General features: G+C 66.2%; 2 protein-coding genes across 16 annotated transcripts in view; one reads left to right on the top strand and one right to left on the bottom strand.

Moving 5' to 3' along the window:
* Window positions 1-25,161, top strand: part of MEGF8 (multiple EGF like domains 8) — a 62,610-nt gene that overhangs the window by 23,351 nt on the left and 14,098 nt on the right. For 12 of the 15 annotated variants that reach the window (XM_050930433.1, XM_050930431.1, XM_050930429.1 and 9 more), the window contains 16 exons: window positions 909-1,109; window positions 1,759-1,998; window positions 2,426-2,544; window positions 2,784-2,915; window positions 5,221-5,334; window positions 5,804-6,052; window positions 7,108-7,304; window positions 7,614-7,824; window positions 10,259-10,481; window positions 10,953-11,085; window positions 12,305-12,519; window positions 13,759-13,869; window positions 14,473-14,591; window positions 14,934-15,138; window positions 15,973-16,144; window positions 17,537-17,740. In XM_050930433.1, coding sequence (XP_050786390.1) covers window positions 909-1,109; window positions 1,759-1,998; window positions 2,426-2,544; window positions 2,784-2,915; window positions 5,221-5,334; window positions 5,804-6,052; window positions 7,108-7,304; window positions 7,614-7,824; window positions 10,259-10,481; window positions 10,953-11,085; window positions 12,305-12,519; window positions 13,759-13,869; window positions 14,473-14,591; window positions 14,934-15,138; window positions 15,973-16,144; window positions 17,537-17,740 — 2,845 coding nt within the window. The remainder of the gene's footprint in view (window positions 1-908; window positions 1,110-1,758; window positions 1,999-2,425; window positions 2,545-2,783; window positions 2,916-5,220; window positions 5,335-5,803; window positions 6,053-7,107; window positions 7,305-7,613; window positions 7,825-10,258; window positions 10,482-10,952; window positions 11,086-12,304; window positions 12,520-13,758; window positions 13,870-14,472; window positions 14,592-14,933; window positions 15,139-15,972; window positions 16,145-17,536; window positions 17,741-25,161) is intronic. The other 3 variants (XM_050930440.1, XM_050930427.1, XM_050930432.1) reach the window with 2 other exon arrangements.
* Window positions 17,748-25,056, bottom strand: LOC127038079 (uncharacterized). The gene is made up of 2 exons (XM_050930477.1): window positions 23,875-25,056; window positions 17,748-18,428 (listed from the first exon to the last, which is right to left on the bottom strand). The coding sequence occupies exon 1, from the start codon at window positions 25,038-25,040 to the stop codon at window positions 24,117-24,119; it is 924 nt and encodes a 307-aa protein (XP_050786434.1). The 5' UTR covers window positions 25,041-25,056; the 3' UTR covers window positions 17,748-18,428; window positions 23,875-24,116.

Genomic DNA, 25,161 nt, shown 5'->3' with positions numbered 1-25,161 from the left:
GGGACTCTGTGGGGCGGGGAGAGGAAGTGGGGGGCACTGTGGGGCGGGGGGTGAGCGGGGGCTGTGGCTCCCCCTGACCCCCGTCCCGTGGCAGGAGGAGGTGGGACTCTGTGGGGCGGGGAGAGGAAGTGGGGGGCACTGTGGGGCGGGGGGTGAGCGGGGGCTGTGGCTCCCCCTGACCCCCGTCCCGTGGCAGGAGGAGGTGGGACTCTGTGGGGTGGGGAGAGGAAGTGGGGGGCACTGTGGGGCGGGGGGTCAGCGGGGGCTGTGGCTCCCCCTGACCCCCGTCCCGTGGCAGGAGGAGGAGGGACTCCGTGGGGGGCGGGGAGAGGAAGTGGGGGGCACTGTGGGGCGGGGGGTGAGCGGGGGCTGTGGCTCCCCCTGACCCCCGGCCCGTGGCAGGAGGAGGTGGGACTCTGTGGGGCAGGGAGAGGAAGTGGGGGGCACTGTGGGGCGGGGGGTCAGCAGGGGCTGTGGCTCCCCCTGACCCCCATCCCGTGGCAGGAGGAGTTGGGACTGTGGGGCGGGGAGAGGAAGTGGGGGGCACTGTGGGGCGGGGGGTGAGCGGGGGCTGTGGCTCCCCCGACCCCCGTCCCGTGGCAGGAGGAGGTGGGACTCTGTGGGGTGGGGAGAGGAAGTGGGGGGCACTGTGGGGCGGGGGGTGAGCGGGGCTGTGGCTCCCCCTGACCCCCGTCCCGTGACAGGAGGAGGTGGGACTCTGTGGGGCGGGGAGAGGAAGTGGGGGGCACTGTGGGGCGGGGGGTGAGCGGGGGCTGTGGCTCCCCCTGACCCCCGGCCCGTGGCAGGAGGAGGTGGGACTCTGTGGGGCGGGGAGAGGAAGTGGGGGGCACTGTGGGGCGGGGGGTGAGCGGGGGCTGTGGCTCCCCCTGACCCCCGGCCCGTGGCAGGAGGAGGTGGGGCGCTGGGCCGTGCAGCAGGAGAAGGAGACGCGCCCCCTGCAGCGCCCGGGCGCCCAGCGGCTCTTCGGCAGCCCCGAGCGGGGCAACAAATACCTGGTGCAGGTCGAGGGGCATCTCAACAGCTCGGGGACCGGGCAGAGCAGCGAGCTCACCCTCGTCTGGGACCGCACCGGGGTGCCGGGCGGCAGCGTGAGTGACCCCCTGGGTGCCCCCAGCGTGTACCCCCTGCCCCTGTGTAAACCCCCGGGACACCCCTGTGTGCATGATTGGGGCTGCCCTGGGGGGCTGGGCGTGATTGAGGGTGTCCTAGGCGTGATTGGGGGTGCCATGGGGGCTGGGGGTGATTGGGGGTGCCATGGGGGCTGGGGGTGATTGGGGGTGTCGTAGGCGTGATTGGGGGTGCCATGGGGGCTGGGGGTGATTGGGGGTGCCATGGGGGCTGGGGGTGATTGGGGGTGCCCTGGGGGCTAGCTGCTGGGGTTCCCTGGGGGGCTGGGTGTGATTGAGGGAGCCCTGGGGGGCTGGCTGCGGGGTGCCCTGGGGGTGATTGGGGGTGCCCTGGGGGCTGGCTGGCAGGATTACCTGGGGGGCTGGGTGTGATTGGGGTGCTGGGCGTGATTGGGGTGCCCTGGGGGCTGGCTGCTCGGGTTCCCTGGGGGGCTGGGCGTGATTAGGGTTGCCCTGGGGGTGATTCAGGGTGCCCTGGGCATGATTGGAGGTTCCCTGGGGGGCTGGGGGTAATTGTGGGTTCCCTGGGGGGCTGGGCATGATTGGAGGTGCCCTGGGGGCTGGCTGCTGGGGTGCCCTCTGGTTCTCACTCTCCCACTCCCCCCCCCAGGAGATCTCGTACTTTTTCCTGGAGCCGTTCCGGGCAGGACCCTGCCCCTCCTACCCCTCCTGCCTGGCCTGCCTGGCCGACCAGGGCTGCGGCTGGTGCCCGCTCAGCGCCAGCTGCCACGCCCGGCTGGGGAGGCCGGGGGGTGGGGGGCCGTGCGGGGGGGCCTCCGTGCGCCTCGTCCTCTCGCCCAGCAACTGCTTCCTGTGCGAGGAGTACCGGGACTGCCACGCCTGCAGCGCGGTAAGACGGGCACCGGGGCGTGGGGGGGACCTTCCCTGGGGTACGACATGACGGCTGAACCGTTGCACCCCCCTCCAGGCCGTGCGCCCCCCACCTTCGTTAGCCTGAGCGGGGGTCCCCGAGCGACCGACTGGGCAGAGCAGCTGTGTGAGCCGGGGAGAGTTTCTAGCCCCCGTGCCTGCCCGTTGTCTCTGCGGGGTCTGTGGGTGTCACACCCCGTAACACCTCCCAGCTTCACGCACTGCCTGGTTACGCCCATGGTAGCTGGACAGCGATGTTCAGCACGTTATGTCCCTCCCCAGGCAGGCTTCGTTCTGAACATACCATGGCCGTGTAACAGTGGTGAACAACGGGTACAGGGGGCTCTGGGGGGCGCTGGCTCTGCACGGAGGGTCTCTGACCACCACCCCCCGGTGCTCCCCCCCAGGACCCGTTCTGTGAGTGGCAGGTGAACAGTAGCAAGAAGGGGGATCTGCTGTGTAGCCGCCGGGGCCGACAGCCCCACGCCATCCGCGCCCCCCACGACTGCCCCGTTCTGTGCCACCAGTGAGTCCTTGCTGGGGGGCGGGGCCAGGGGGGCATGTGGGCAGGGTGCTGGGGGGGACAAGACCTGGGAGGGGGTCAGTGTATGGGGAGGGTGTTGGGGGGGGGTCAGTGGTTAGGGGGGTGGAACTGGGAGGGGCAGTGTTCTGGATCCCCGTTGGCACAGTCGGGGGGGAGGCTGGGTGTGGAGGGGGGGCAGCAGGGGGGGCTCTAGGAAGCACTAATCCACCCTCACCCCCCAGGCGGAGCACGTGTACTGAGTGCCTGTCCAATTCCAGCCAGTGCGCCTGGTGCCAGTCCACCCGCAGCTGTTTCTTCTTTGCCACCTACCTGGCCAAGTACCCGTACGGGGACTGCCGGGGCTGGTACGACAGGTGAGGGGTGCGGGGATCCCCGGGGTCTGCCCGGCCGAGCGCCCGTACGGGGACTGCCGGGGCCGGTACGACGGGTGAGGGGTGCGGGGATCCCCGGGGTCTCCCCGGCCGAGCGCCCGTACGGGGACTGCCGGGGCCGGTACGACGGGTGAGGGGCGCGGGGACCCCCGGGGTTTCCCCTGGCCGATCGCCCGTATAGGGACTGCCGGGGCCGGTACGACGGGTGAGGGGCGTGGGGACCCCCGGGGTCTCCCCAGCCGAGCGCCCGTACGGGGACTGCCGGGGCCGGTACGACGGGTGAGGGGCGCGGGGACCCCCGGGGTTTCCCCTGGCCGATCGCCCGTATAGGGACTGCCGGGGCCGGTACGACGGGTGAGGGGCGTGGGGACCCCCGGGGTCTCCCCGGCCGAGCGCCCGTACGGGGACTGCCGGGGCTGGTACGACGGGTGAGGGGCGTGGGGACCCCCGGGGTTTCCCCTGGCCGATCGCCCGTATGGGGACTGCCGGGGCTGGTACGACGGGTGAGGGGTGCGGGGACCCCCGGGGTCTGCCCGGCCGAGCGCCCGTACGGGGACTGCCGGGGCTGGTACGACGGGTGAGGGGCGTGGGGACCCCCGGGGTTTCCCCTGGCCGATCGCCCGTATGGGGACTGCCGGGGCCGGTACGACGGGTGAGGGGCGCGGGGACCCCCGGGGTCTCCCCGGCCGAGCGCCCGTACGGGGACTGCCGGGGCCGGTACGACGGGTGAGGGGCGCGGGGACCCCCGGGGTCTCCCCGGCCGAGCGCCCGTACGGGGACTGCCGGGGCCGGTACGACGGGTGAGGGGCGCGGGGACCCCCGGGGTCTCCCCGGCCGAGCGCCCGTACGGGGACTGCCGGGGCCGGTACGACGGGTGAGGGGCGCGGGGACCCCCGGGGTCTGCCCGGCCGAGCGCCCGTACGGGGACTGCCGGGGCCGGTACGACGGGTGAGGGGCGCGGGGACCCCCGGGGTCTGCCCGGCCGAGCGCCCGTACGGGGACTGCCGGGGCCGGTACGACGGGTGAGGGGCGCGGGGACCCCCGGGGTCTGCCCGGCCGAGCGCCCGTACGGGGACTGCCGGGGCCGGTACGACGGGTGAGGGGCGCGGGGACCCCCGGGGTCTGCCCGGCCGAGCGCCCGTACGGGGACTGCCGGGGCCGGTACGACGGGTGAGGGGCGCGGGGACCCCCGGGGTTTCCCCTGGCCGAGCGCCCGTACGGGGACTGCCGGGGCCGGTACGACGGGTGAGGGGCGCGGGGACCCCCGGGGTTTCCCCTGGCCGAGCGCCCGTACGGGGACTGCCGGGGCCGGTACGACGGGTGAGGGGCGCGGGGACCCCCGGGGTCTCCCCGGCCGAGCGCCCGTACGGGGACTGCCGGGGCCGGTACGACGGGTGAGGGGCGCGGGGACCCCCGGGGTCTGCCCGGCCGAGCGCCCGTACGGGGACTGCCGGGGCCGGTACGACGGGTGAGGGGCGCGGGGACCCCCGGGGTCTGCCCGGCCGAGCGCCCGTACGGGGACTGCCGGGGCCGGTACGACGGGTGAGGGGCGCGGGAACCCCCGGGGTCTGCCCGGCCGAGCGCCCGTACGGGGACTGCCGGGGCCGGTACGACGGGTGAGGGGCGCGGGGACCCCCGGGGTCTGCCCGGCCGAGCGCCCGTACGGGGACTGCCGGGGCCGGTACGACGGGTGAGGGGCGCGGGGACCCCCGGGGTCTGCCCGGCCGAGCGCCCGTACGGGGACTGCCGGGGCCGGTACGACGGGTGAGGGGCGCGGGGACCCCCGGGGTCTGCCCGGCCGAGCGCCCGTACGGGGACTGCCGGGGCCGGTACGACGGGTGAGGGGCGCGGGGACCCCCGGGGTTTCCCCTGGCCGAGCGCCCGTATGGGGACTGCCGGGGCCGGTACGACGGGTGAGGGGCGCGGGGACCCCCGGGGTTTCCCCTGGCCGAGCGCCCGTATGGGGACTGCCGGGGCCGGTACGACGGGTGAGGGGCGCGGGGACCCCCGGGGTCTCCCCGGCCGAGCGCCCGTACGGGGACTGCCGGGGCCGGTACGACGGGTGAGGGGCGCGGGGACCCCCGGGGTCTGCCCGGCCGAGCGCCCGTACGGGGACTGCCGGGGCCGGTACGACGGGTGAGGGGCGCGGGGACCCCCGGGGTCTCTCTGGCTCTGAGAGGGGGTGGGACCAAGCGGGTGGCTGGGAGCCAGGACTCCTGGGTTCTCTCCGTCTCTGGGAGCGGGTGGGGCCCAGTGGGGGGAGCTGACTCGTCTCTCCTGCCCCCAGTGTCCATTCAGTGCCCCAGTGCCTGGACTGTGCCCGGTTCAACACCTGCCGGGACTGTCTGCAGCACTTCGAGTGCGGGTGGTGCGGGAACACGGACAACCCCACGCTGGGCAGGTAATGGGCTGGGGGCCGGGGCCGTTCCCTCTGGGGGGGCTGGCTCCCACCCGGCCCAGGGCAGGGACTGGCTGGCTCAGGGGGGTGGGAATGGGGCAGGGGCCTGTCCCATCTAGGGGGTGCTGGCTCCCACCCGGCCCAGGGCGAGGCTGGCTGGCTCAGGGGTGGGAATGGGGCAGGGGCCTGTCCCATCTAGGGGGTGCTGGCTCCCACCCGGCCCAGGGCGAGGCTGGCTGGCTCAGGGGGGCGGGAATGGGGCAGGGGCCGTTCCCTCTAGGGGGCGCTGGGATCCACCTGGCCCCAGGGCAGGGACTGGCTGGCTCAGGGGTGGGAATGGGGCAGGGGCCTGTCCCGTCTAGGTGGTGCTGGCTCCCACCTGGCCCCAGGGCAGGACTGGCTGGCTCAGGGGGGTGGTGTTGCTGCCCCATCTCTGCTGTGACTCCCCGTCTTCCCCACCCCCCACCCCCAGCTGCCTGCAGGGTGATTTCTCCGGCGTGGGCGGCTTTCCCAACTGCTCGGTGGTGCTGTGGGAGAGCCATGGGCTGTCCCCCGCCCAGCCAGCCACCTGGTCCTACGGGCAGTGCCCCGACGTGGATGAGTGCCGGCTGGGGCTGGCTCGCTGCCACCCCTTTGCCAGCTGCCGCAACACGCCCCAGGCCTACGAGTGCCGCTGCCAGCGTGGCTACGCCGGCGACGGCACCAGCCACTGCAACCAGACGTGAGGCTGGGGGAACGGGGCGGGGTGGGGCTGGGGGTGCTGGGATTCGGGGGGGTCTGGGAAGGGGTGGTGCAGGGCTGGGGGGCTGGGATTTGGGAGGGCTGGGGGTGCTGGGATTCGGGGGGGTCTGGGAAGGGGGTGGTGCAGGTCTGGCGGGTGCTGGGATTCAGGGGGTCTGGGAAGGGGTGGTGCAGGGCTGGGATTTGAGGGGGCTGGGAGGTGTTGGGATTTGGGATCTGAGAAGGGGTGGTGCAGGGCTTGCGGGTGCTGGGATTCAGGGGGTCTGGGAAGGGGTGGTGCAGGGATGGGAGGGCTGGGGGGTGCTGGGATTCGGGGGATCTGGGAAGGGGTGGTGCAGGGCTGGGGGGTGCTGGGATTCGGGGGGTCTGGGAAGGGGTAGTGCAGGGCTGGGGGGTGCTGGGATTCGGGGGGTCTGGGAAGGGGTGATGCAGGGCTGGGGGGGCTGGGATTCGAGGGGTCTGGGAAGGGGTGGTGCAGGGCTGGGATTTGAAGGGGCTGGGGGGTGTTGGGATTTGGGATCCGAGAAGGAGTGATGGAGGGCTGGGAGGTGCTGGGATACGGGGGGTTTGGAAAGAGGTGGTGCAGGGCTGGGGGGGCTGGGATTCGGGGGGGCTGAGAAGGGGTGATGCAGGGCTGGGGGGTGCTGGGATTCGGGGGGTCTGGGAAGGGGTGATGCAGGGCTGGGGGGTGCTGGGATTTGGGGGGTCTGGGAAGGGGTGGTGCAGGGCTGGGGGTCTGGGATTTGGGAGGGCTGGGGGGGCCTGAGATTTGGGGAGTCTGGGAAGGGGTGGTGGAGGGCTGGGGAATGCTGGGATTCGGGGGGTCTGGGAAGGGGTGGTGCAGGGCTGAGATTTGAAGGGGCTGGGGGGTGTTGGGATTTGGGATCCGAGAAGGAGTGGTGGAGGGCTGGGGGATGCTGGGATTCGGGGGGTCTGGGAAGGGGTGGTGCAGGGCTGGGGGGGCTGGGATTCAAAGGGCTTGGGGGGCGCTGGCTGCCCTGCTTCCGCCCGCACCCCACTCTGGTGTCTCCCCAGGTGCTACGAGGAGTGTGGGCATGGGCGGTGCAGCGGCCCCCCCGACTACGCGTGCGAGTGCGAGCTGGGCTGGACGTCGGGGCTGGGCGCCGGGGGCAACCGCAGTGCGGGGGGGGCCCAGTGCAGCGTGGATTGTGGCTGCCACTTCCACAGCAGCTGCGAGGCCGGGGGGCCCGGGGTGTGCGATGAGTGCCAGGGTGAGTCCCCCCCATAAACCCCCTGTGCCTCCCGTGGCCCCTGCACTCCCCCCCTAGGGCCCCCTGCAAACCCCACGGCCCCCGCATCCCCCCATAGCCCCCCTGTGCCTCCTGTGGCCCCTGCACTCCCCCCCAGGGTCCCCTGCAAACCCCACGGCCCCCACATCCTCCCAGGGCCCCTGCACCCCCCCTCCCCTGGAGCCCCCTGCACCCCATATGGCCCCATCCTTCTGCTTGGGCCCTGCACTCCCCCTACGCCCTTCCACATCCCCAACTCTCCCCCCGCTCACTCTGCCCCCCTCTCCGCAGACTGGACCCACGGCGAGCACTGCCACCTCTGCCGGCCCGGCAGCTTCGGCGACGCCATGAGCCCGGCTGGGTGCCAGGCGTGTGAGTGCAACGGGCACGGCCTGCCCGAGCTGGGCCACTGCCACGGGGCCACGGGGGCCTGCTATTGCGCCCCCCCTGCCGAGGGACCCCACTGCGAGCGCTGCGCTGCCGGGTTCTATGGAGACCCCAGGTGAGCCCCCCAGAGCCCCCCAACCCCCCCGGCACCCCCTCTTCCTCCTGCTCCCCCAGCACCCCAACTTGCTGAGGGGCCGTACTGCGAGCGCTGCGCCACTGGGTTCTATTGGGACCACAGGTGAGATCCCACCCCTGACATCCCCCAATTCCTCCTGTCCCCCAGAGACCCTGTCATGGAGTCACCGGGCGATGCTCGGGAACTGCTCCCCACAAAGCCAGGCAAGACTTCGGGGAGCCTCCTCTCCCTTGGGGCAGACTGTCTGCAGGGCAGGAAGCTCCCACGGCTTCACCTCCTGGGTCTCTCCTTGGAGCATTCAGCATCCTCTGCCCCTCCGTGCGCTTCCCACAGCGAGCCCCCCCCAGCGGGGTCCTGGGCGGGCCACAGGGTCCTGCACCCCCACTTTGCAGTCAGACGTGACTCTCAGCCAGCCAGTAACACAGAGGTTTGTTTGACGACAGGAACAGGGTCTAACACAGAGCTTGTAGGTACTGCGAATGGGACCCCTCAGTCAGCTCCGTCTTGGGGCCAGGTAGGCCAGACCCCAGGTCTGGGCCTCCCCCCGTCTCCCCAGCCAGCTCTCAACTGACCCCCTCCAGCCCCTCCTCTGGGCTTGTCCCGCTCCGGACCAGGAGGTCACCTGATCTCTTTGTTCTCCAACACCTTCAGCTGGCACCTTGCTGGGAAGGGGCTCAGGCCAGCGGGAGACTGGGGGGTCGGCCATTCTCTGTGCAGGCACCATCACACCGGCCCTCTCGGGCTCTGCACCAATCACACCCCCTGATCCCACCACCTAGATCCTTGAGAAATGCATAGGGGACACTGAGGCACCCACACAGTATTCAGAGAAAACATTAAGAACATTCCCACTTCGTCACAGACCCCATCCCACCACCAACAGGCCGCACTGCCAGCGCTGCAGTGCTGGGTACAGGGACCCCAGGTGAGACTCCTACCCTCCCGAGACCCCCAGGCTGGGAGCTCTCGTTTCTCCGGGTGAAGCCAGGCAGGACTGGGGCAGCGTCTCCGTGCAGGGCACCTGTCACCAAGGCCGGAAACCTGCTCGGCTTCGGGGCGTCCTGGGTCCGATCTCAGAGCGTTCGGCCCCCTGCTCACCCCGGGCCCCCCCGCAGCAAGTTCCCCTGAACGGGCCCCTGGGGAGCTTCACACACCCCCAAAGGGCCCTGGCCCCTCCCCCCCCCCCCGAGTCCCAAACCAGGAGGAGACTGACCCGCATCCAGCTGCCCGGCCTCAGTCACGCATAGCTGCCCCTCTCCAGCCTTTGCCTCTTTTCGGAGGAAACTGGTGACCTGGTCTCTGTTCTCCAACACCCTTGGAGGGGAGGTGGGGGCCCATCAGTGTCAGCCAGTCTCTGCAGCCCGTGGGCATCGCACCTGCCCTCCAGGGGTCTCCGCAGCCATCACACACCCTGATCCCCCACTTGGTACTTGAGTGATAGAAGTGGTGTTTTCCCTTGTTATGTTGTATGTGAGTCTGTGCTGCATGAATATGGTGTGTGCCTCAGTTTCCCTTGTACCGCACCAGTGGCCAGGTGCGGGGAAGACGGGTGTGTGACTTGCTGAGACCCTCGGGGGCAGTAAGTGATGGCCGATGCCCTTTGGCCTCTGAGACCCAGGAGGGGGATGTGACCAGGTGACTTTTCACCCAGGAAGCGAGACAAAGACGGGAGAAGGGCTGGGGGCAAAGGATGCGTCTGGGGCTAGGCAGCTGGAAGCGGGTCAGTCTCCTGTTTGGGGGGGGCCAAGGGCACTAGGCTCTGGGTGTCCCCCCCAGACGGACTTTGCTGCGGGTCCCTGGTCACTGTGCTCACAAGCTCTGTTCTGCGCTGGGTCCCCCATGACGAATAACCCGTCAGGGTCGCTCACTGGCTGGGAGTCGCTGCTGGCTGGGGGGGCCCTTTGGGGGCGTGTGAGGCTCCCCAGGGGCTCCGTCCAGGGGGACTCGCTGCGGGGGGCGCCGGGGGTGAGCAGGGGGCTGAACGCTCTGAGGTCGGACCCAGGAGGCTCTGAAGCCGAGCAGGCTCCTGGCCCTGGTGACAGGTGCCCTGTGGGAGACGCTGCCCCAGAGTCCTGCCTGGCTTCACCCGGAGCCGTGAGAGCCCCCCGCCTGGGGCTCCGTGACAAGGGGAAACTGAGGCACAGTCATCAGAGAAAACATTAAAAACATTTCCACCTCATCACACCCCATTACCCGATGCAGGGGCTACACTTCCAGGTAAGATGGGGACCCAAGGTGAGACCCCCCCCGCTCCCCAGAGACCCCACCGCTGCCCCTCAGGAGTACACTGCCCCTCCCCCGAGAAAGAACCCCCCCCCCACTTGCTCATGTGGAATCCGCATGAGCGCCCTGTGTTCGGGACAGGACCGCTATGTGGGCCCCACTCCGAATGCTGATGCTCTCTTCTCTCCAGGAACATGGGCACCTGCTACCGGGCATGTGAGGGGCGCTCGCTGCTGGCCAACCTCTCAGGTTCGGGGTCCTTGGGCTCCCGGCGGGCGGGGGACGTGCCTGGGGACCTGGCCCACTGCGTCTGGGTGCTGTCGGCCTCGCCCGGCCTGGAACCCTGCCCGCCTGCCCAGCCCTGCCCCACCATCAGCCTGACCCTGCAGCCTGACCTCAGCACCCCCTGCATGGTGAGTGGGGTGGGCTAGGGGGGCATTGTGGGGAGCAGGGTCCGTGCTGGGGGGTGGAGCAGGATCTGACCATGGGGGGCAGAGTGGGGTCCAGGCTGGGTGCTATGGGAGGGGTCTGACGGGGTACCAGGGTCTAGGTCCTGTGGTGGCAGCTGTCATGGGGGGAACAGAGCCCGGGAGGGGGAGCAGAGCCTGGGCCGGGTGCTGTGGGGGGGGCAGGGGGGAGCAGGGCCCGTCTCACGTGCCAGAGGATGGGGGGAGCAGATCCCAGGCCAGGTGCAGCATGGGGAGAGAAGCAGAGCCTGGGCCGGGTGCTAGAGAGGGGGACCAGGGCCCGGGCCGGGTGCCGTGGGGGTGGAGGAGGAGCAGGGCCCGGGCCGCGTGCTGTAGAGCCGGGGAGCAGGGCCCGGGCCGCGTGGGGTGCTGGGGGGAGCAGCCAGCCCAGGGGTCCCATCTCCGCCTGCCCCCCAGCACAGCTACGCCTACGCCTTCGATGGGCTGCCGGCCTTCCTGGACAGTGGGGAGATCCAGGCCGACCGGACCCTCATCGGCGCCTTCTGCGGGCAGGGCCGTGCCCAGCCCCTCACCGTGGAGGCCACGTCAGGTGGGTGCTGCCAGCGTGGGGGGGGGCAGCTCGGGCCCCCCGGGGTCTTGGGCACAGCACGGGGTTGGGGGTGTCCCGGGACCCAAGGCTGGGGGCTCTCTCGGCTCCAGGTGAAGCCAGGCCGGACTCTGGGGCAGCGTCTCTCACAGGGCACCTGTCACCAGGGCCAGGAGCCTGCTCGGCTTTGGGGCCTCCTAGGTCCGACCTCGGAGTGTTCAGCCTCCCGCTCACCCCGGGCCCCCCACAGCGAGTCCCCCTGGACGGGGCCCCTGGGGAGCTTCACACGCCCCCAAAGGGCCCTGCCCCCCCCCCAGCGACTCCCAGCCAGTGAGTGACCCTGACGGGTTATTAGTCGTGGGGGACCCAGCATAGAACAGAGCTTGTGAGCACAGGGACCAGGGACCCTCAGCAAAGTCCATCTGGGGGAGACCCAGACACCCTCAGTCCCAAGCCAGGAGACTGACCAGTTCCCCCAGCTCAGCCTCCCACCCCCTGTAGCCCCCTCGGCCTTTGTCCCTTTCCTGGGTCAGCAGGTCCCCTGGGTTCCCCTCCCGCCCCCCGGCTGGCTTTGCAGGGGACAGGCCAAGGGCGCAGCCACAGGTGGGCCTGTGTGGGCCGTGACCCACCCATTAGGATCCAGCCCCACCCCACAGCCTCGGCTCTGCTCCAGCCCCACCCCACAGCCCTGGCTCCGTGCACCCTCCCAGCGCTCCTGCACCCACTTTCCTGGGGGCCCCCCAATCCGCCAGCAGGAGGGAGGCAGGTGAGCACTTTGGTGGCCCCAGAGGAGATCCCCAGGGCAAGTCGGGCCCTGGTGTGGGGTGGGGACAGGTGCTGGGAGCCGTGGGCACTGAAATGTCCTCTCCTGGCTATGCCACTGGGGACAGGCTCCGGCCATCAGGAGCCAGGCTACAGTGTCGGCCGGTCTTTGTGCCCAGGCAGCCAGTTGCAGCCACACCTGCCTCTGGGGGTCGCTGCACCGATCAACCCCCTGATCCCGCCGCCTAGGGACTGGAGTAACGCAGGGGAAACTGAGGCACACAGTATTCAGAGAAAACGTTGAGAACTGCATCACAGAGGGGCCACACCAACCCTCCTGGTTCCCAGCTGGGCACAGGGTGGACTGGGGGGTGACAGAGACACCCCCCCACACCTCCCCTGGCCATGCACAGGATGGGGGGTACAGACCTCTCTAACCCCGTCCCCCCCCGCCCCCCAGGGCTGCTGGTTCTGTACTATGAGGCAAACTCTAGCGAGGCCTCAGGATTCAATGCCACCTTTGTGGTGCATCGCTGCCGGCCCGGCTGCCGGCCCACCCAGGAGTGCTGGGGTGGGCGCTGCGTGTGCCGGGGGGGCTACGCCGGACCCCACTGCCAGCTGCGGGTCTGCCCTGAGAACTGCTCCGCCCACGCTGGCCAGGGCGTCTGCAACACGGTGAGTGATGGGGTGGGCAAGGGGCTGGCATGGGAGGGGCCTGGGACGGGGGAAATTGGGGGGCAGGGGACTGGCATGGGAGGGGCCTGGGATGGGGAGGGTCTGACAGGGGGACAGGGGGCTGGCATGGGAGGAGCCTGGGACAGGGGGGGACTGATGGGGGGGCAGGGGCCTGGAATGGGGAGGGACTGACGGGGGGCAAGGGGTGTCACAGGGTCCCCGGGCGATGCTCTGGAACTGCACCTCACAAAGCCAGACAGGACTTTGGGGAGCCTCCTCTCCCTCGGAGCAGACTGTCTGCAGGGCAAGAAGCTCCCACGGCTTCACCTCCTGGGTCTCTCCTTGGAGCATTCAGCATCCTCTGCCCCACTGTGCGCTTCCCACAGCGAGCCCCCCCCCAGTGGGGTCCTGGGGGGGCCACAGGGTCCTGCACCCCCACTTTGCAGTCAGACGTGACTCTCACCCAGCCAGTAACACAGAGGTTTATTAGATGACAGGAACAGGGTCTAACACAGAGCTTGTAGATACAGCGAACCGGACCCCTCGGCCGGGTCCATTCTGGGGGTCAGTGAGCCAGACCCCCACGTCTGCACTTCACTCCTCGACCCCAGCCAGCTCCAGACTAACAACCCCCTCCAGCCCCTCCTCTCTGCTCAGCCCCTTTCCTGGGCCAGGAGGTCACCTGATCCCTTTGTCTCCAACACCTTCAGCTGGCACCTTTGCAGAGGGGGGGCCCAGGCCGTCAGTTGCCAGGAGACAGAGTGTCAGGCATTTAGGTGCACTGGCCCTTTGCTCTGCAGCAATCACACCCCCTTATCCCACCATCTAGATATTAAGAACTGCCATGGGGACACTGAGGCACCAACACAGTATTCAGAGCAAACATTAAGAACATTCCCAGTTTGTCACAGGGGCTGGCATGGGAGGGGCCTGGGACAGGGGAACTGATGGGGGGGGCAGGGGGCTGGCATAAGAGATGCTTGGGGTGGGGTGGGCAGGGGACTGAGATTGGGGCAGGGCAGGGAGGCTGTTATGGGGGCACAGGTATGGGTTGCACTGAGGAGGGATGGGGACATGAAGGGGGAGGCGAAGGGGGAAGGCTGGGGGACTCTGCTGGGGGTCCATAGCGGGGCCGGAGTCCAGGGTTGGGCGAAGCATGTGGGGGGAGGAGGCGTCAGCGCAGGCCCTTGGCGGGGGTGGGGGGCGTACCCGTCTTACCCTCCCGCTGCTGCCCCCCAGAGTCTGGGTCTCTGCATCTGTGGTGACGGGTTTGGGGGCGCGGATTGTTCGGTGCCGCTGGACCCGGGGAAGATCGTCTGGGAGACTCTGATTGACAGCCAGCTGACGCCAGTGAGTCCCCTCACCGGCCCCCCCCTCGGCCCCCCCCTGCCTGGGCACTGCCTGCGCATGCACCCCCCTGCCCAGAGCCATCCCCCCAACCCTGCCAGGACCCCCCTTACCCAAGTACCCCCCCACCCTGCCTGGGCACCACCTGCTCTTGCACCCCCCTGCCCAGCCCCCCAACCCTGCCAGGCCCCCCCCCTCACCCAAGTACCCCCCACCCACCCTGCCTGGGCACCACCTGCTCTTGCATCCCCTGCCCAGCCCCCCATCCCTGCCAGGCCCCCCCACCCCGCCCAAGTACCCCCCACGTGCCCTGCCTGGGCACCACTTGCTCATGCACCCCCTGCCCAGCCCAGCCCCCCCCTCCAACCCCACCAGCCCCCCCCCCACTCTGCCTGGCATAGGCATTGCCCAGCCACCCCTTGCCTGCACCATCCCCCTGGCTCCACCCAGGCACCATAGTCCTGCCTGGCATGGGCACCCACCCCCTTGCTGGTGCTTGGCATTGCCCCCTGCCTGTCACTGTCCCCTGCCCCACAGCCAATGCTGGCCTCCCAGCACCCATCCGCAGCCCCTCGGGCCCTGACCCTGCCTCTGCGTCTGTCCCAGGACACGGCCAGCCGGTTCCTGCACCGCCTGGGCCACACCATGGTGGAAGGGCCAGAGGCCACGCTCTGGATGTTCGGGGGCCTGTCCCTGCGCCAGGGGCTGCTGGGCAACGTCTACAGGTGAGCGGGGAGCCGTTGGGCTCCACCCCCTTCCTCAGGCTCCGCCCTGGGACCTGCTGGGCTCCACCCCCTTCCTCAGGCGCCGCCCCAGGACCTGGGCTCCGCCCTCTTCCGCAGGCTCCGCCCCTGGAACCTGCTGGGCTCCGCCCTCTTCCTCAGGCTCTGCCCCTTAGGCTCCACCCCTGGAACCTGCTGGGCTCCGCCCACTTCCTCAGGCTCCGCCCCTGGGACCTGCTGTTCTCTGCCCCCTTCCTCGGGCTCCGCCCAGGCTCTGGGGATGAGGCTGTGTCTCTCTGGCCCCTCCGGCTCCGGGGGACTCTCGCTCTGGGTCTCTCCCCATAGGTACTCCATCCCTGAGCGCCGCTGGACCCAGATGCTGGCAGGGACGGAGGATGGGGGACCGGGGCCCAGCCCCCGCTACTTCCACGCCGCGGCCTACGTGCCGGCGCGCCAGGCCATGGTGGTGCTGGGGGGGCTGGCGGTCAGCGGCGTCGCCAGCGACTGCTGGGTGCTCAACCTCACCACCCTGCAGTGGAGACAGGAGCAGGTACCCACAGCCCCCTCCCCCCACAGCGACCCCTGACCCCAATGACCCCGCCTTGTCCCTGTGATGGCCCCCAGTGACCCTGTGCTGACCCAGCACCAACCCCACCCCGACCCCTGCCCCCACGCTGACTCTGCCCGTGAGCCCCAGCACCCTGATCACCACAGCCGGGCTACCAGAGTCCTGTGACCTCTGACCCCTGGTCCCTGACGTGTCACTCATCGACCTCGGTGCCCTGTGACCCCTGCACCGTCCCCCCTCCCCCGCAGGGTCCCCCAGAGGATTCAGGGGGCCTGGGGCCAGGGACGCCCCAAGCACGGCGGCACACCGTAGGGGGGCGCTCTGCCGCTCGCCGGTCCCGCGGCTCCGGTGGACCTCCCGCAGGCATCCCTGCGGATTCCCCACCGGAGCCGCAGGACCAGCAGCCCCTCCGCAGGCACGCCTGTGGGAGGTCCACCGGAGCCGCCTGCCGCCCTCCCGGTAACCGGCAGAGCGCCCCCCGCGGCATGCGCCCCAAGCACGCGCTTGGCGCGCTGGGGCCTGGAGCCGGCCCTGCCTGGGGCAAAGTGAGGGAGCTGCGGTGCTTGTACTCAGCCGACGACGGTCGGGGCCTTCGGCGGCATTTCAGCGGTGGGAGGCCCTTCAGTCGCTCTGCATCTTCAGCAGCATTGACGGGCCTCCTGCCATCGCAATGCAGCCAAAGACCCGGACCACTGCTGGGCCAGGGCTCGCAGGGCCCCTGTGGGGGCCTGGGGAAAATTGCCCCACTTGCCCCCCCCCAGGTGGCCCTGCTTCCGTGGGGGCCCCCAGCCCACTCTGAGCTCTGCTCTCTCTCAGGACCCCCTGCTCCCGGCAGTGGCGGGACACACGCTGACCCCCCGGCGCGGCATTTCCCTGCTGCTCATCGGCGGCTACTCCCCGGCCGACGGCTTCAACAAGCAACTGCTGGAGTACGGTGTGGAGAGCGAGCGCTGGCAGGCGGGGACGGCGGCCGGAACTCCCCCCACAGGTACAACCCCCCCCGGTAAAACTCTCCACTCCCTGCCATGGAGAGTGAACACTGGCAGGCGGGGACGGCTGCTGGGACCCCCCCTACAGGTACAACCCCCTCCCCCAGGTACAAACCCCCTGCCATGGAGAGTGAGCGCTGGCAGGCAGGGACGGCGGCCGGGACCCCCCCACAGGTACAACCCCCCCCGGTAAAACTCTCCACTCCCTGCCATGGAGAGTGAACACTGGCAGGCGGGGATGGCTGCTGGGACCCCCCCTACAGGTACAACCCCCTCCCCCAGGTACAAACCCCCCACCCCCTGCCATGGAGAGTGAGCGCTGGCAGGCAGGGACGGTGGCCGGGACCCCCCCACAGGTACAACCCCCCCTGGTAAAACCCCCCACCCCCTGCCATGGAGAGCGAGCGCTAGCAGGCGGGGCCGGCCGCTGGGACCCCTCACACACAGGTGGGACCCCCTCCCCCAGGTACAAACCTCCCACTCCCTGCCATGGAGAGCGAGTGCTGGCAGGCGGGGCCAGGACCCCCCCACAGGTACAATCCCCCCACCCCCTGGCATGCAGAGCAAACGCTGGCAGGCAGGGCCGGCGGCTGGGAACCCCCCCCCCCCCCCGCAGGTACGAATCCCGCACCCGTGGCATGGAGAGTGAGCGCTGACAGGTGGGGCCTGCGGCCGGGACGCCCTCCCACAGGTACAACCCCCCCCAGATATAAACCTCCCCACCCCCTGGCGTGCAGAGCAAACACTGGCAGTTGGGGCCGGCGGCTGGGACGCCCTCCCACAGGTACAACACCCCCCCAGGTACAAACCCCTACCCCCTGGCATGGAGAGTGTGCGCTAGCAGGAGGGTCCAGTGGCCGGAACCGCCCCCACAGATATAACACTCCCCTCCCACCCTCTGGTGTGCAGAGCGGCACTGGCAGGCAGGGCCGGTGGCCGGGATCCCACCCCCAGGTATGAACCTCCCAGTCCCTGGCGTGGAGAGCGAGTGCTGGTAGATGGGGCAGGTTTCCGGGATCCCCCCACAGGTACCTCCCGGCGTGGAGAATGAGCACTGGCAGATGGGGCTGGCGACCAGGACCTCCCCCCCCCCCACACACAGGTACCACCCCACAGGCACCCTCTGGCGTGCAGAGCGAGCGCTGGCAGGCGGGGCCTGCGACTGGGACCCCCCCACAGGTGCGAACCCTTCAGGTACCCCCAGCGTGCAGAGCAAGCGCTGGCAGGCGGGGCAGGTTTCTAGAACCACCCCCCACAGGTAAAACACCCCCCCACTCCCCCACAGGTACCCCCCAGTGTGGAGAGTGAGCGCTGGCAGTAGCTGGGACCCCAGTGTGGGGACACAGCAGGGTGAAGGGGGATTCAGCAGCTGCCCTGCCTGCTGCCACCAGGTCTGTTGTTTGGGGGCCTGACCCCCCCTGTTGCCCCCAGGTCTGTATGGGCACTCGGCTGTGTACCACGAGGGGACAGATGCCGTGTACGTTTTTGGGGGGCAGCGTTTCCACGTCGAGACGGTGTCGGCCTCCCCCGAACTCTACAGCCTGCACTGCCCCAGCCGGACCTGGAGCCTGCTGGCCCCCGCCCAGGGCCCCAAGGTGGGGGCAGTGCCAGGGCAGGAGTGTGGGCATGGGGGGCAGGGTTTTTTGGGGTGCAGGAGGGACATGGGGGTGAGGGGTAAAGTTGTGGGGGATGTGGCTTGGGGTTGCAATGGGGTGGTGGGGTTTTGGAGGTACAGCAGGGATGTGGGGGTTTTGGGGTGCAGTGCAGTTGTGAGGATTTTGTGGGTACAGGGGTTTTGGTCTACAGCAGGGATGTGGGGGTGGGGGTGGAGGTGGGGGCAAGGTTGGGATACAGCGGGATTATGAGGCTAGAGGAATTTATAGATTGTAGGACTGGAAGGGACCTCGAGTCCAATCCCTGATAGACCATCCCTGATAGACATTTATCTAACCTACTGTCACAGAGTGTGGGGGAGTCCAGCCCTGCACCCCTCTTCCTGGGACCCACAGTGACTCTCAGCCAGCCAGTAAAACAGAAGGTTTATTGGACAACAGGAACACAGGTTACAGCAGAGCTTGGAGGCACAGTCAGGACCCCCCAGTAAAGTCCTTCTGGGGGTTCAGGAAGCTTAGTCCCCAGCTTAGGATTCCCTGAATTCCAGCCACCCAGCCCAAAACCGAAACTGAACTAACTCCCTCCAGCCGGCCCCTTCCTTTCTCCAGCTTCCCGGGCAAAGGTGCTGACCCCCCCCCCACCACCTGGCTCAGGTTACAGGCCTAGGTCCTGTCCCTCACCTAAAGACATCCCCTGCTCTCCCACTCCCCACACAGACAGCCCCTACGCCATCACATCTCTCCCCCCTTCGAGACTGAACTGAGCAGGGTCACTCTGCCCAGTGACCTGGGGAAGTTCAGGGCCCCCCCTCCGGGACAACGCATCCGCTGTCAGGTTGGCACTTCCCTTCACATGGACCACGTCCATGTCATAGTCCTGCAGGAGCAGGCTCCACCTCAGGAGCTTGGCGTTGGCTCCTTTCATCTGGTGCAGCCAGGTCAGGGGAGAGTGGTCGGTGTACACGGTGAAGTGTCGCCCAAAGAGATCTGGCTCCAGTTTCTCAAGGGCCCACACCATGGCCAGCCATTCCTTCTCAATGGCCGCGTAGTTCTGCTCCCGAGGTAGCAGCTTTTTACTCAGGTACACGATGGGGTGTCTCTCCCGCTTTTCATCCTCCTGCATTAACACCGCCCCCACTCCCGTGTCTGAGGCGTCGGTGAACACCATAAAGGGTTTGTCAAAATCTGGGTTTGCCAGAACTGGGCCACTAACTAGAGCCTCCTTCAGCGCCCAGAGAGCCTGCTGGCACTGCTCGGTCCAGACCACCTTGTTTGGCTTCCCCTTCTTGCACAGCTCAGTGATGGGGGCGGCTATGGCACTAAAGTGGGGCATGAACCTTCGATAGTACCTCACCATCCCAATACAGGCTTGGACCTGCTTTTTGGTTTGGGGAGTGGGCCAGTCTCTGATCACCTCCACCTTGGCTGGTTCCGGCTTCAGGCAGCCGCTCCCCACCCGATGGCCCAGGTAAGATACTTCAGCCATCCCCACCTTGCACTTCTCAGCCTTTACGGTTAACCCAGCCTCCCGGAGTCGGTCCAGGACTTGTTTAACCTAGGACACGTGGTCCTCCCAGGTCTGGCTGAAGTCACAGATGTCATCTATATACGCCACGGCAAAACTCTCCATCCCCCTCAATAGCTGATCCACCAGGCGCTGGAAGGTGGCCAGTGCTCCCTTGAGGCCGAAGGGCAGGGTCAGAAACTCGTAGAGCCCCAGAGGGGTGATAAAGGCCAATTTCAGCCTGGCATCTGCATCCAGCGGCACTTGCCAGTAGCCCTTGGTAAGATCCATGGTGGTGAGGTACCGAGCACCTCCCAGCTTGTCTAGGAGCTCGTCAGGCCTGGGCATAGGGTAGGCATCAGATACGGTGATGGCATTGAGCTTTCAATAGTCCACACAGAACCGGATCGACCCATCCCTTTTTGGGGACCAGCACCACAGGCAAGGCCCAAGGGCTGGAAGACGGCTGGATCACCCCCAAAACCAGCATGTCCCTGACCTCTCTTTCTAGGTCGTGGGCAGTTTTCCTGGTGACCCGAAAATGGGAGCATCTTATAGGGGGATGTGACCCAGTCTCCACCCAGTGGACAGTCGAATTAGTGCGTCCAGGCTAGTTGGAAAACAGCTGTCGGTACAGATGCAGCACCCCCCTGATCTCAGCGTGCTGGCCCGGGGTCAGCTGATCAGAGAGGGGAATCGCCTCCAGGGGGGAGCCAGCTTTTGTCCCAGGGAATAAATCCACTAAGGGGTCATCTCTCTGTCCTCCCAATGTCCACACACGGCCAACACCACATTCCCCCTGTCATAGTATGGCTTCATCATGTTCACATGGTACACCCGACGGTGATGTGCCCGGTTTGACAGCTCCACCACATAGTTTACCTCATTTAGTTGCTTGATAACCTTGAAGGGCCCTTCCCAGGCAGCCTGGAGTTTGTTTTTCCTCACGGGGATGAGAACCATCACCTGAACCCCGGTGGCGAAGGCGCGGGCCCACGCCGTGCGGTCATACCAGACCTTCTGCCTCCTCTGGGCTTGGGCTAGATTCTCCCTTGCCAGGCCCATGAGCTCAGCCAGTCTTTCCCGGAAGGTCAGGACATACTCCACCACCGACTCTCCATCGGGAGCGGCCTTCCCCTCCCATTCGTCCCTCATCAGGTTTAGGGGACCCTTACCTGCCTTCCTTACAACAGTTCGAAAGGTGAAAACCTGGTAGATTCCTGGGGTACCTCCCTGTACGTGAACAGCAGGTGAGGTAAGTACTTGTCCCAATCCTGCGGGTGCTGGTTCATAAATGTTTTTAGCATCATCTTCAGCGTCCCATTGAACCTTTCCACCAGCCCGTTGGACTGGGGGTGATACACGAGGCCCAGTTGTGCTGGACCCCACATTTCTGCCATAAGGACCAGAGCAGGGCTGACATGAAGTTGGACCCCTGGTCCGTTAAGACCTCCTTGGGGAACCCCACCCGGCTGAAAATGGTCAGCAGCGCATCCGCCACTGTGTCTGCTTCGACAGAGGACAAGGCCACCGCCTCGGGGTAGTGAGTGGCAAAATCCACCACCACCAGGATGTATTTCTTCCCTGACCGGGTCGTCTTGCTGAGGGGTCCCACTATGTCCATGGCCACCTTCTGGAAAGGTTCTTCTATGATGGGTAAAGGCCTCAAAGCCGCTTTCCCCTTGTCCCGGGCCTTCCCCACCCTCTGGCAGGGGTCACAGGATTGGCAGTACTGTCGGACATGGGTAAAGACCCCAGGCCAGTAAAAGTTCTGTAGCAGCCTCTGCCTGGTGCGTCGGATTCCCTGGTGCCTTGCGAGAGGGATGTCATGGGCCAGGTACAGCAGCTTGTGACGGAACTTCTGGGGAACCCCCAGCTGCCTCCTGATCCCCCATGACTCCACTTCCCCTGGGGGAGCCCATTCTTGGTACAGGAACCCCTTCTCCCACAGGAACCTCTCCTTGCAACCTCTCCTCATGGTCTGTACCGCACTGAGGTCAGCCCGGTCCCTGTGCTTCCGCAAGGAGGGATCTTTCTGCAGCTTGGCCTGGAACTCAGCAGCTGGGACAGGGATGGGGACCGGCTCTCTCTCGCTGGCTGGGTCTGAGGCCGCAGCCTCTCTGAACCGTACCCATGGGCGTTTCCTGCCCCTTGGGTTAGGGTCCTGCACCTCGGGTCGAGTACCTTCCCTGTTGTCGAGGTGCAGTGTCCTTCGCCGACTCTGACTATGGGTCATGACCAGTGCACCCCAGGCATTGCTTGGCCAGACCTCCAGGTTCCCCCCCCATTAACATCTCCGTAGGCAAATATGGGTGTACCCCCACATCCTTGGGGCCTTCCTTGGCCCCCCACTTCAGGTGTACCCTCGCCACGGGCACCTTGAATGGGGTCCCGCCCACGCCCATCAGGGTCATGTAGGTGTCAGGCACCATCCAATCTGATGCCACCACCTCGGGCCGGGCCAGCGTCACCTCTGCGCCCGTGTCCCAGTACCCAGTGACCTTCCTCCCATCTACCTCTAGGGAAACAAGGCACTCTCTCCGGAGGGGCAGCCCTGCACCCAGGCTGTAAACCAAAAAATAAGAGCCTGGAGCATCCAGCCCCCCAGAGGAGCTGACCTGGGGACCTCCTTCTTCCTTCACAGGTGGTATGTTGCCAGCCCCCCTTTCCTGGGAATGTAGCTCCTCCTCCGATTGGGTTTTTACCCAGTCCACCCTCTGCAGGTTGGGTCTGCTTGGTCTGTCCCTGAGCTTGGGGCACTGGGCCCATATGTGGCCTCGTTGGCCACAGTGATAGCAGCCCATGTCTCATGGGTCCCCTTGAGTGGGTCGGATGGACCTGACGCTGGATGTTCCCCTTTGGTGGGGGTTCTCCATAGGCCCCCACTGGGATGTCCCATGGTGGCTCTCTCTCTGCGTTGAGGCAGGCCTGCTCCTTCAAGACTCCTCCCTGTTATCCCCTGCCCGACTGTCTACAAATTGGTCGGCCAGCTGGCCTGCGTGCTGTGGGTTCTCCGGCTTCTGGTCCATCAACCACAGCCTCAGGTCGGACGGGCACTGCTCGTACAGGTGCTCCAGTACGAATAGGTCAAGCAGGTCCTCTTTAGTTTGGGCCCCAGCTGTCCACTTGCGGGCATACCCCTGCGCCCCGTTGACCAGTTGTAGGTATGTGACCTCACGGGTTTTACGCTGACTCTGGAACCTTTCCCGGTACATCTCAGGAGCCAGCCCAAACTCGCGGAGCAGGGCCTGTTTGAACAGTTCGTAGTCCCCTGCCTCCGCCCCTTTCAGTCGGCTGTACACCTCCACGGCTGTGGAGTCCAGTAAGGGGGTGAGAACTGCGATCCTGTCTGCAGGGTCAACCCTGTGCAGCTCACAGGCATTCTCAAAGGCCGACAGGAAGGTATCTATGTCCTCCCCCTCCTTACGCCAGGCCAGGAAGTACTTATCAAAGCTCTTTGTAGTCCTGGGTCTCCCCTAGCTCACCGCAGCCGGGCCCCCGCTGCTCCTCAGCCGGGCCAGCTCCAGCTCACGCTGGCGCTGGTTCTCCTCGTGTTTACACTGGTTCTCTCGCTCCTTCAGTTCTTGCCTCCTTAACTCGAGCTCTTCCCGTCTCAGCTCCCTGTCATGTTCCATCCGCATCTGTTCCAGGGATGGGGAGCTCCGCCGGGATGATCCCCTGCTGGCCGCGGGGGTCAGGGTGCCCTCGGTATTCACTGGGCTTCCCCCAACCCCTCCCCTAGGTATAGGTGGGCAGGGTCTCGGGGTGTCCTCGGCAGCAGTCTGGCCCCTCCCAGCCATGTCAGGCCCCGGCCCACGCTGCGTCCGCTGGGCGGCTTCCCTCAGGGACAGGGCCCGGTTCACCCAAGTGATCCTTCTCCTCCAGCTGGGCAATTAGCTGTGCCTTGGTGGACCTCCCAGTGCGCAGCCCCCTCTGCCTGCACAGCTCCGCCAGGTCTTTCCTAAGGCTCTTAGCACACATCTTCCTGCTGGCCACTCGCCGGCCTGTGCTCTCAGCTTCCCACCGGTTCCAGGGAGACCCTCGTGCACCAGCCCTTCTTCAGGTCACCCCCTCTGCCAGGGTCGAGCTGCAGACTCCTCTGCCCCTGGGACTGCTCCTGCAATCCCCCCGAGGGATCCTGTTACTGCAAAGTCCTTCTCTCTGGGCACACACTCCCAGGGGTTTATCACCCCCTGACCCCGTCTCTCTCTGACTCTTCAGCCCACCTGGTCCCCATCAATCCCCCTTCGTTTTGCTGCTCCCCGGTCACTTACTGCAGGAAGCACCATCCAGGGGGTGCAGTAGATCCCGGAGCTGCCACCAGTTGTCACAAGAGTGTGGGGGAGTCCGGCCCTGCACCCCTCTTCCTGGGACCCACAGTGACTCTCAGCCAGCCAGTAAAACAGAAGGTTTATTGGACAACAGGAAGGAAGGATACAGCAGAGCTTGGAGGCACAGTCAGGACCCCTCAGTCGAGTCCTTCTGGGGTCCCTAGCTTGGGATTCCCCGAATTCCAACCACCCAGCCCAAAACCGAAACTGAACTAACTCCCTCCAGCCGGCCCTTCCCTTTGTCCAGCTTCCCGGGCAAAGGTGCTGACCCCCGCCCCCACCTGGCTCAGGTTACAGGCCTAGGTCCTGTCCCTCACCTAAAGTCTTCCCCGGCTCTGTTGCCCCCACACAGACAGTCCCTACTGCATCACACCTGCTCTTAAATATCTCCAGAGATGGAGATTGCACAACCTCCCTAGGCAATCTATTCCAGTGTTTAACCACCCTGACAGTTAAGGACTTTTTCCTAATGTCCAACCTAAATCTCCCTTGCTGCAGTTTAAGCCCATTGCTTCTTGTTCTATCATTGGAGGCTAAGGTGAACAAATTTTCTCCCTCCTCCTGATGACACCCTTTTAGATACCTGAAAACTGCTATCATGTCCCCTCTGTCTTCTCTTTTCCAAACTAAACAAACCCAATTCCTTCAGCCTTCCTTCATAGGTCATGTTCTCAAGATCTTTAATCATTCTTGTTCCTCTTCTCTGGACCCTCTCCAATTTCTCCACATCTTTCTTGAAATGCGGTGCCCAGAACTGGACACAATACTCCAGTTGAGGCCTGACCAGTGCAGAGTAAAGCGGAAGAATGACTTCTCGTGTGTTGTTTACAACACACCTGTTAATGCATCCCAGAATCACGTTTGCTTTTTTTGCAACAGTATCGCACTGTTGACTCATATTTAGCTTGTGGTCCACTATGACCCCTAGATCTCTTTCTGCCATACTCCTTCCTAGACAGTCTCTTCCCATTCTGTATGTGTGAAACTGATTGTTCCTTCCTAAGTGGAGCACTTTGCATTTGTCTTTATTGAACTTCATCCTGTTTACCTCAGACCATTTCTCCAATTTGTCCAGATCATTTTGAATTTTGACCCTGTCCTCCAAAGCAGTTGCAATCCCTCCCAGTTTGGTGTCGTCCGCAAACTTAATAAGCGTACTTTCTATGCCAACATCTAAATCGTTGATGAAGATATTGAACAGAGCTGGTCCCAAAACAGACCCCTGCAGAATCCCACTTGTTATACCTTTCCAGCAGGATTGGGAGCCATTAATAACTACTCTCTGAGTACGGTTATCCAGCCAGTTATGCACCCACCTTATAGTAGCTCCATCTAAATTGTATTTGCCTAATTTATTGATAAGAATATCATACGAGACAGCATCAAATGCTTTACTAAAGTCTAGGCATACCACATCCACCGCTTCTCCCTTGTCCACAAGACTCATTATCCTATCGAAGGGGGCTTGGGGGTGCAACGGGGCTGTGGGGGTGGGGTTTTGGGGCTAGGGAGTGGGGTTGGGGGTAGGGTTTTTTTGGGTGCAGTGGGATTATGAGGTTAGGGGGTGG

The sequence above is a fragment of the Gopherus flavomarginatus genome, chromosome 20 (assembly GCF_025201925.1).
Source record: "Gopherus flavomarginatus isolate rGopFla2 chromosome 20, rGopFla2.mat.asm, whole genome shotgun sequence".
Lineage (NCBI taxonomy): Eukaryota > Metazoa > Chordata > Testudines > Testudinidae > Gopherus > Gopherus flavomarginatus.
Note: the sequence above shows the minus strand (reverse complement) of the source record. Positions and strands in the feature narration are given on the sequence as shown.

Excerpts from the sequence above, each read along its gene's own strand:
- LOC127038079 (XM_050930477.1), bottom strand. The coding sequence starts at position 25,040 with ATGAGTCTTGTGGACAAGGGAGAAGCGGTGGATGTGGTATGCCTAGAC.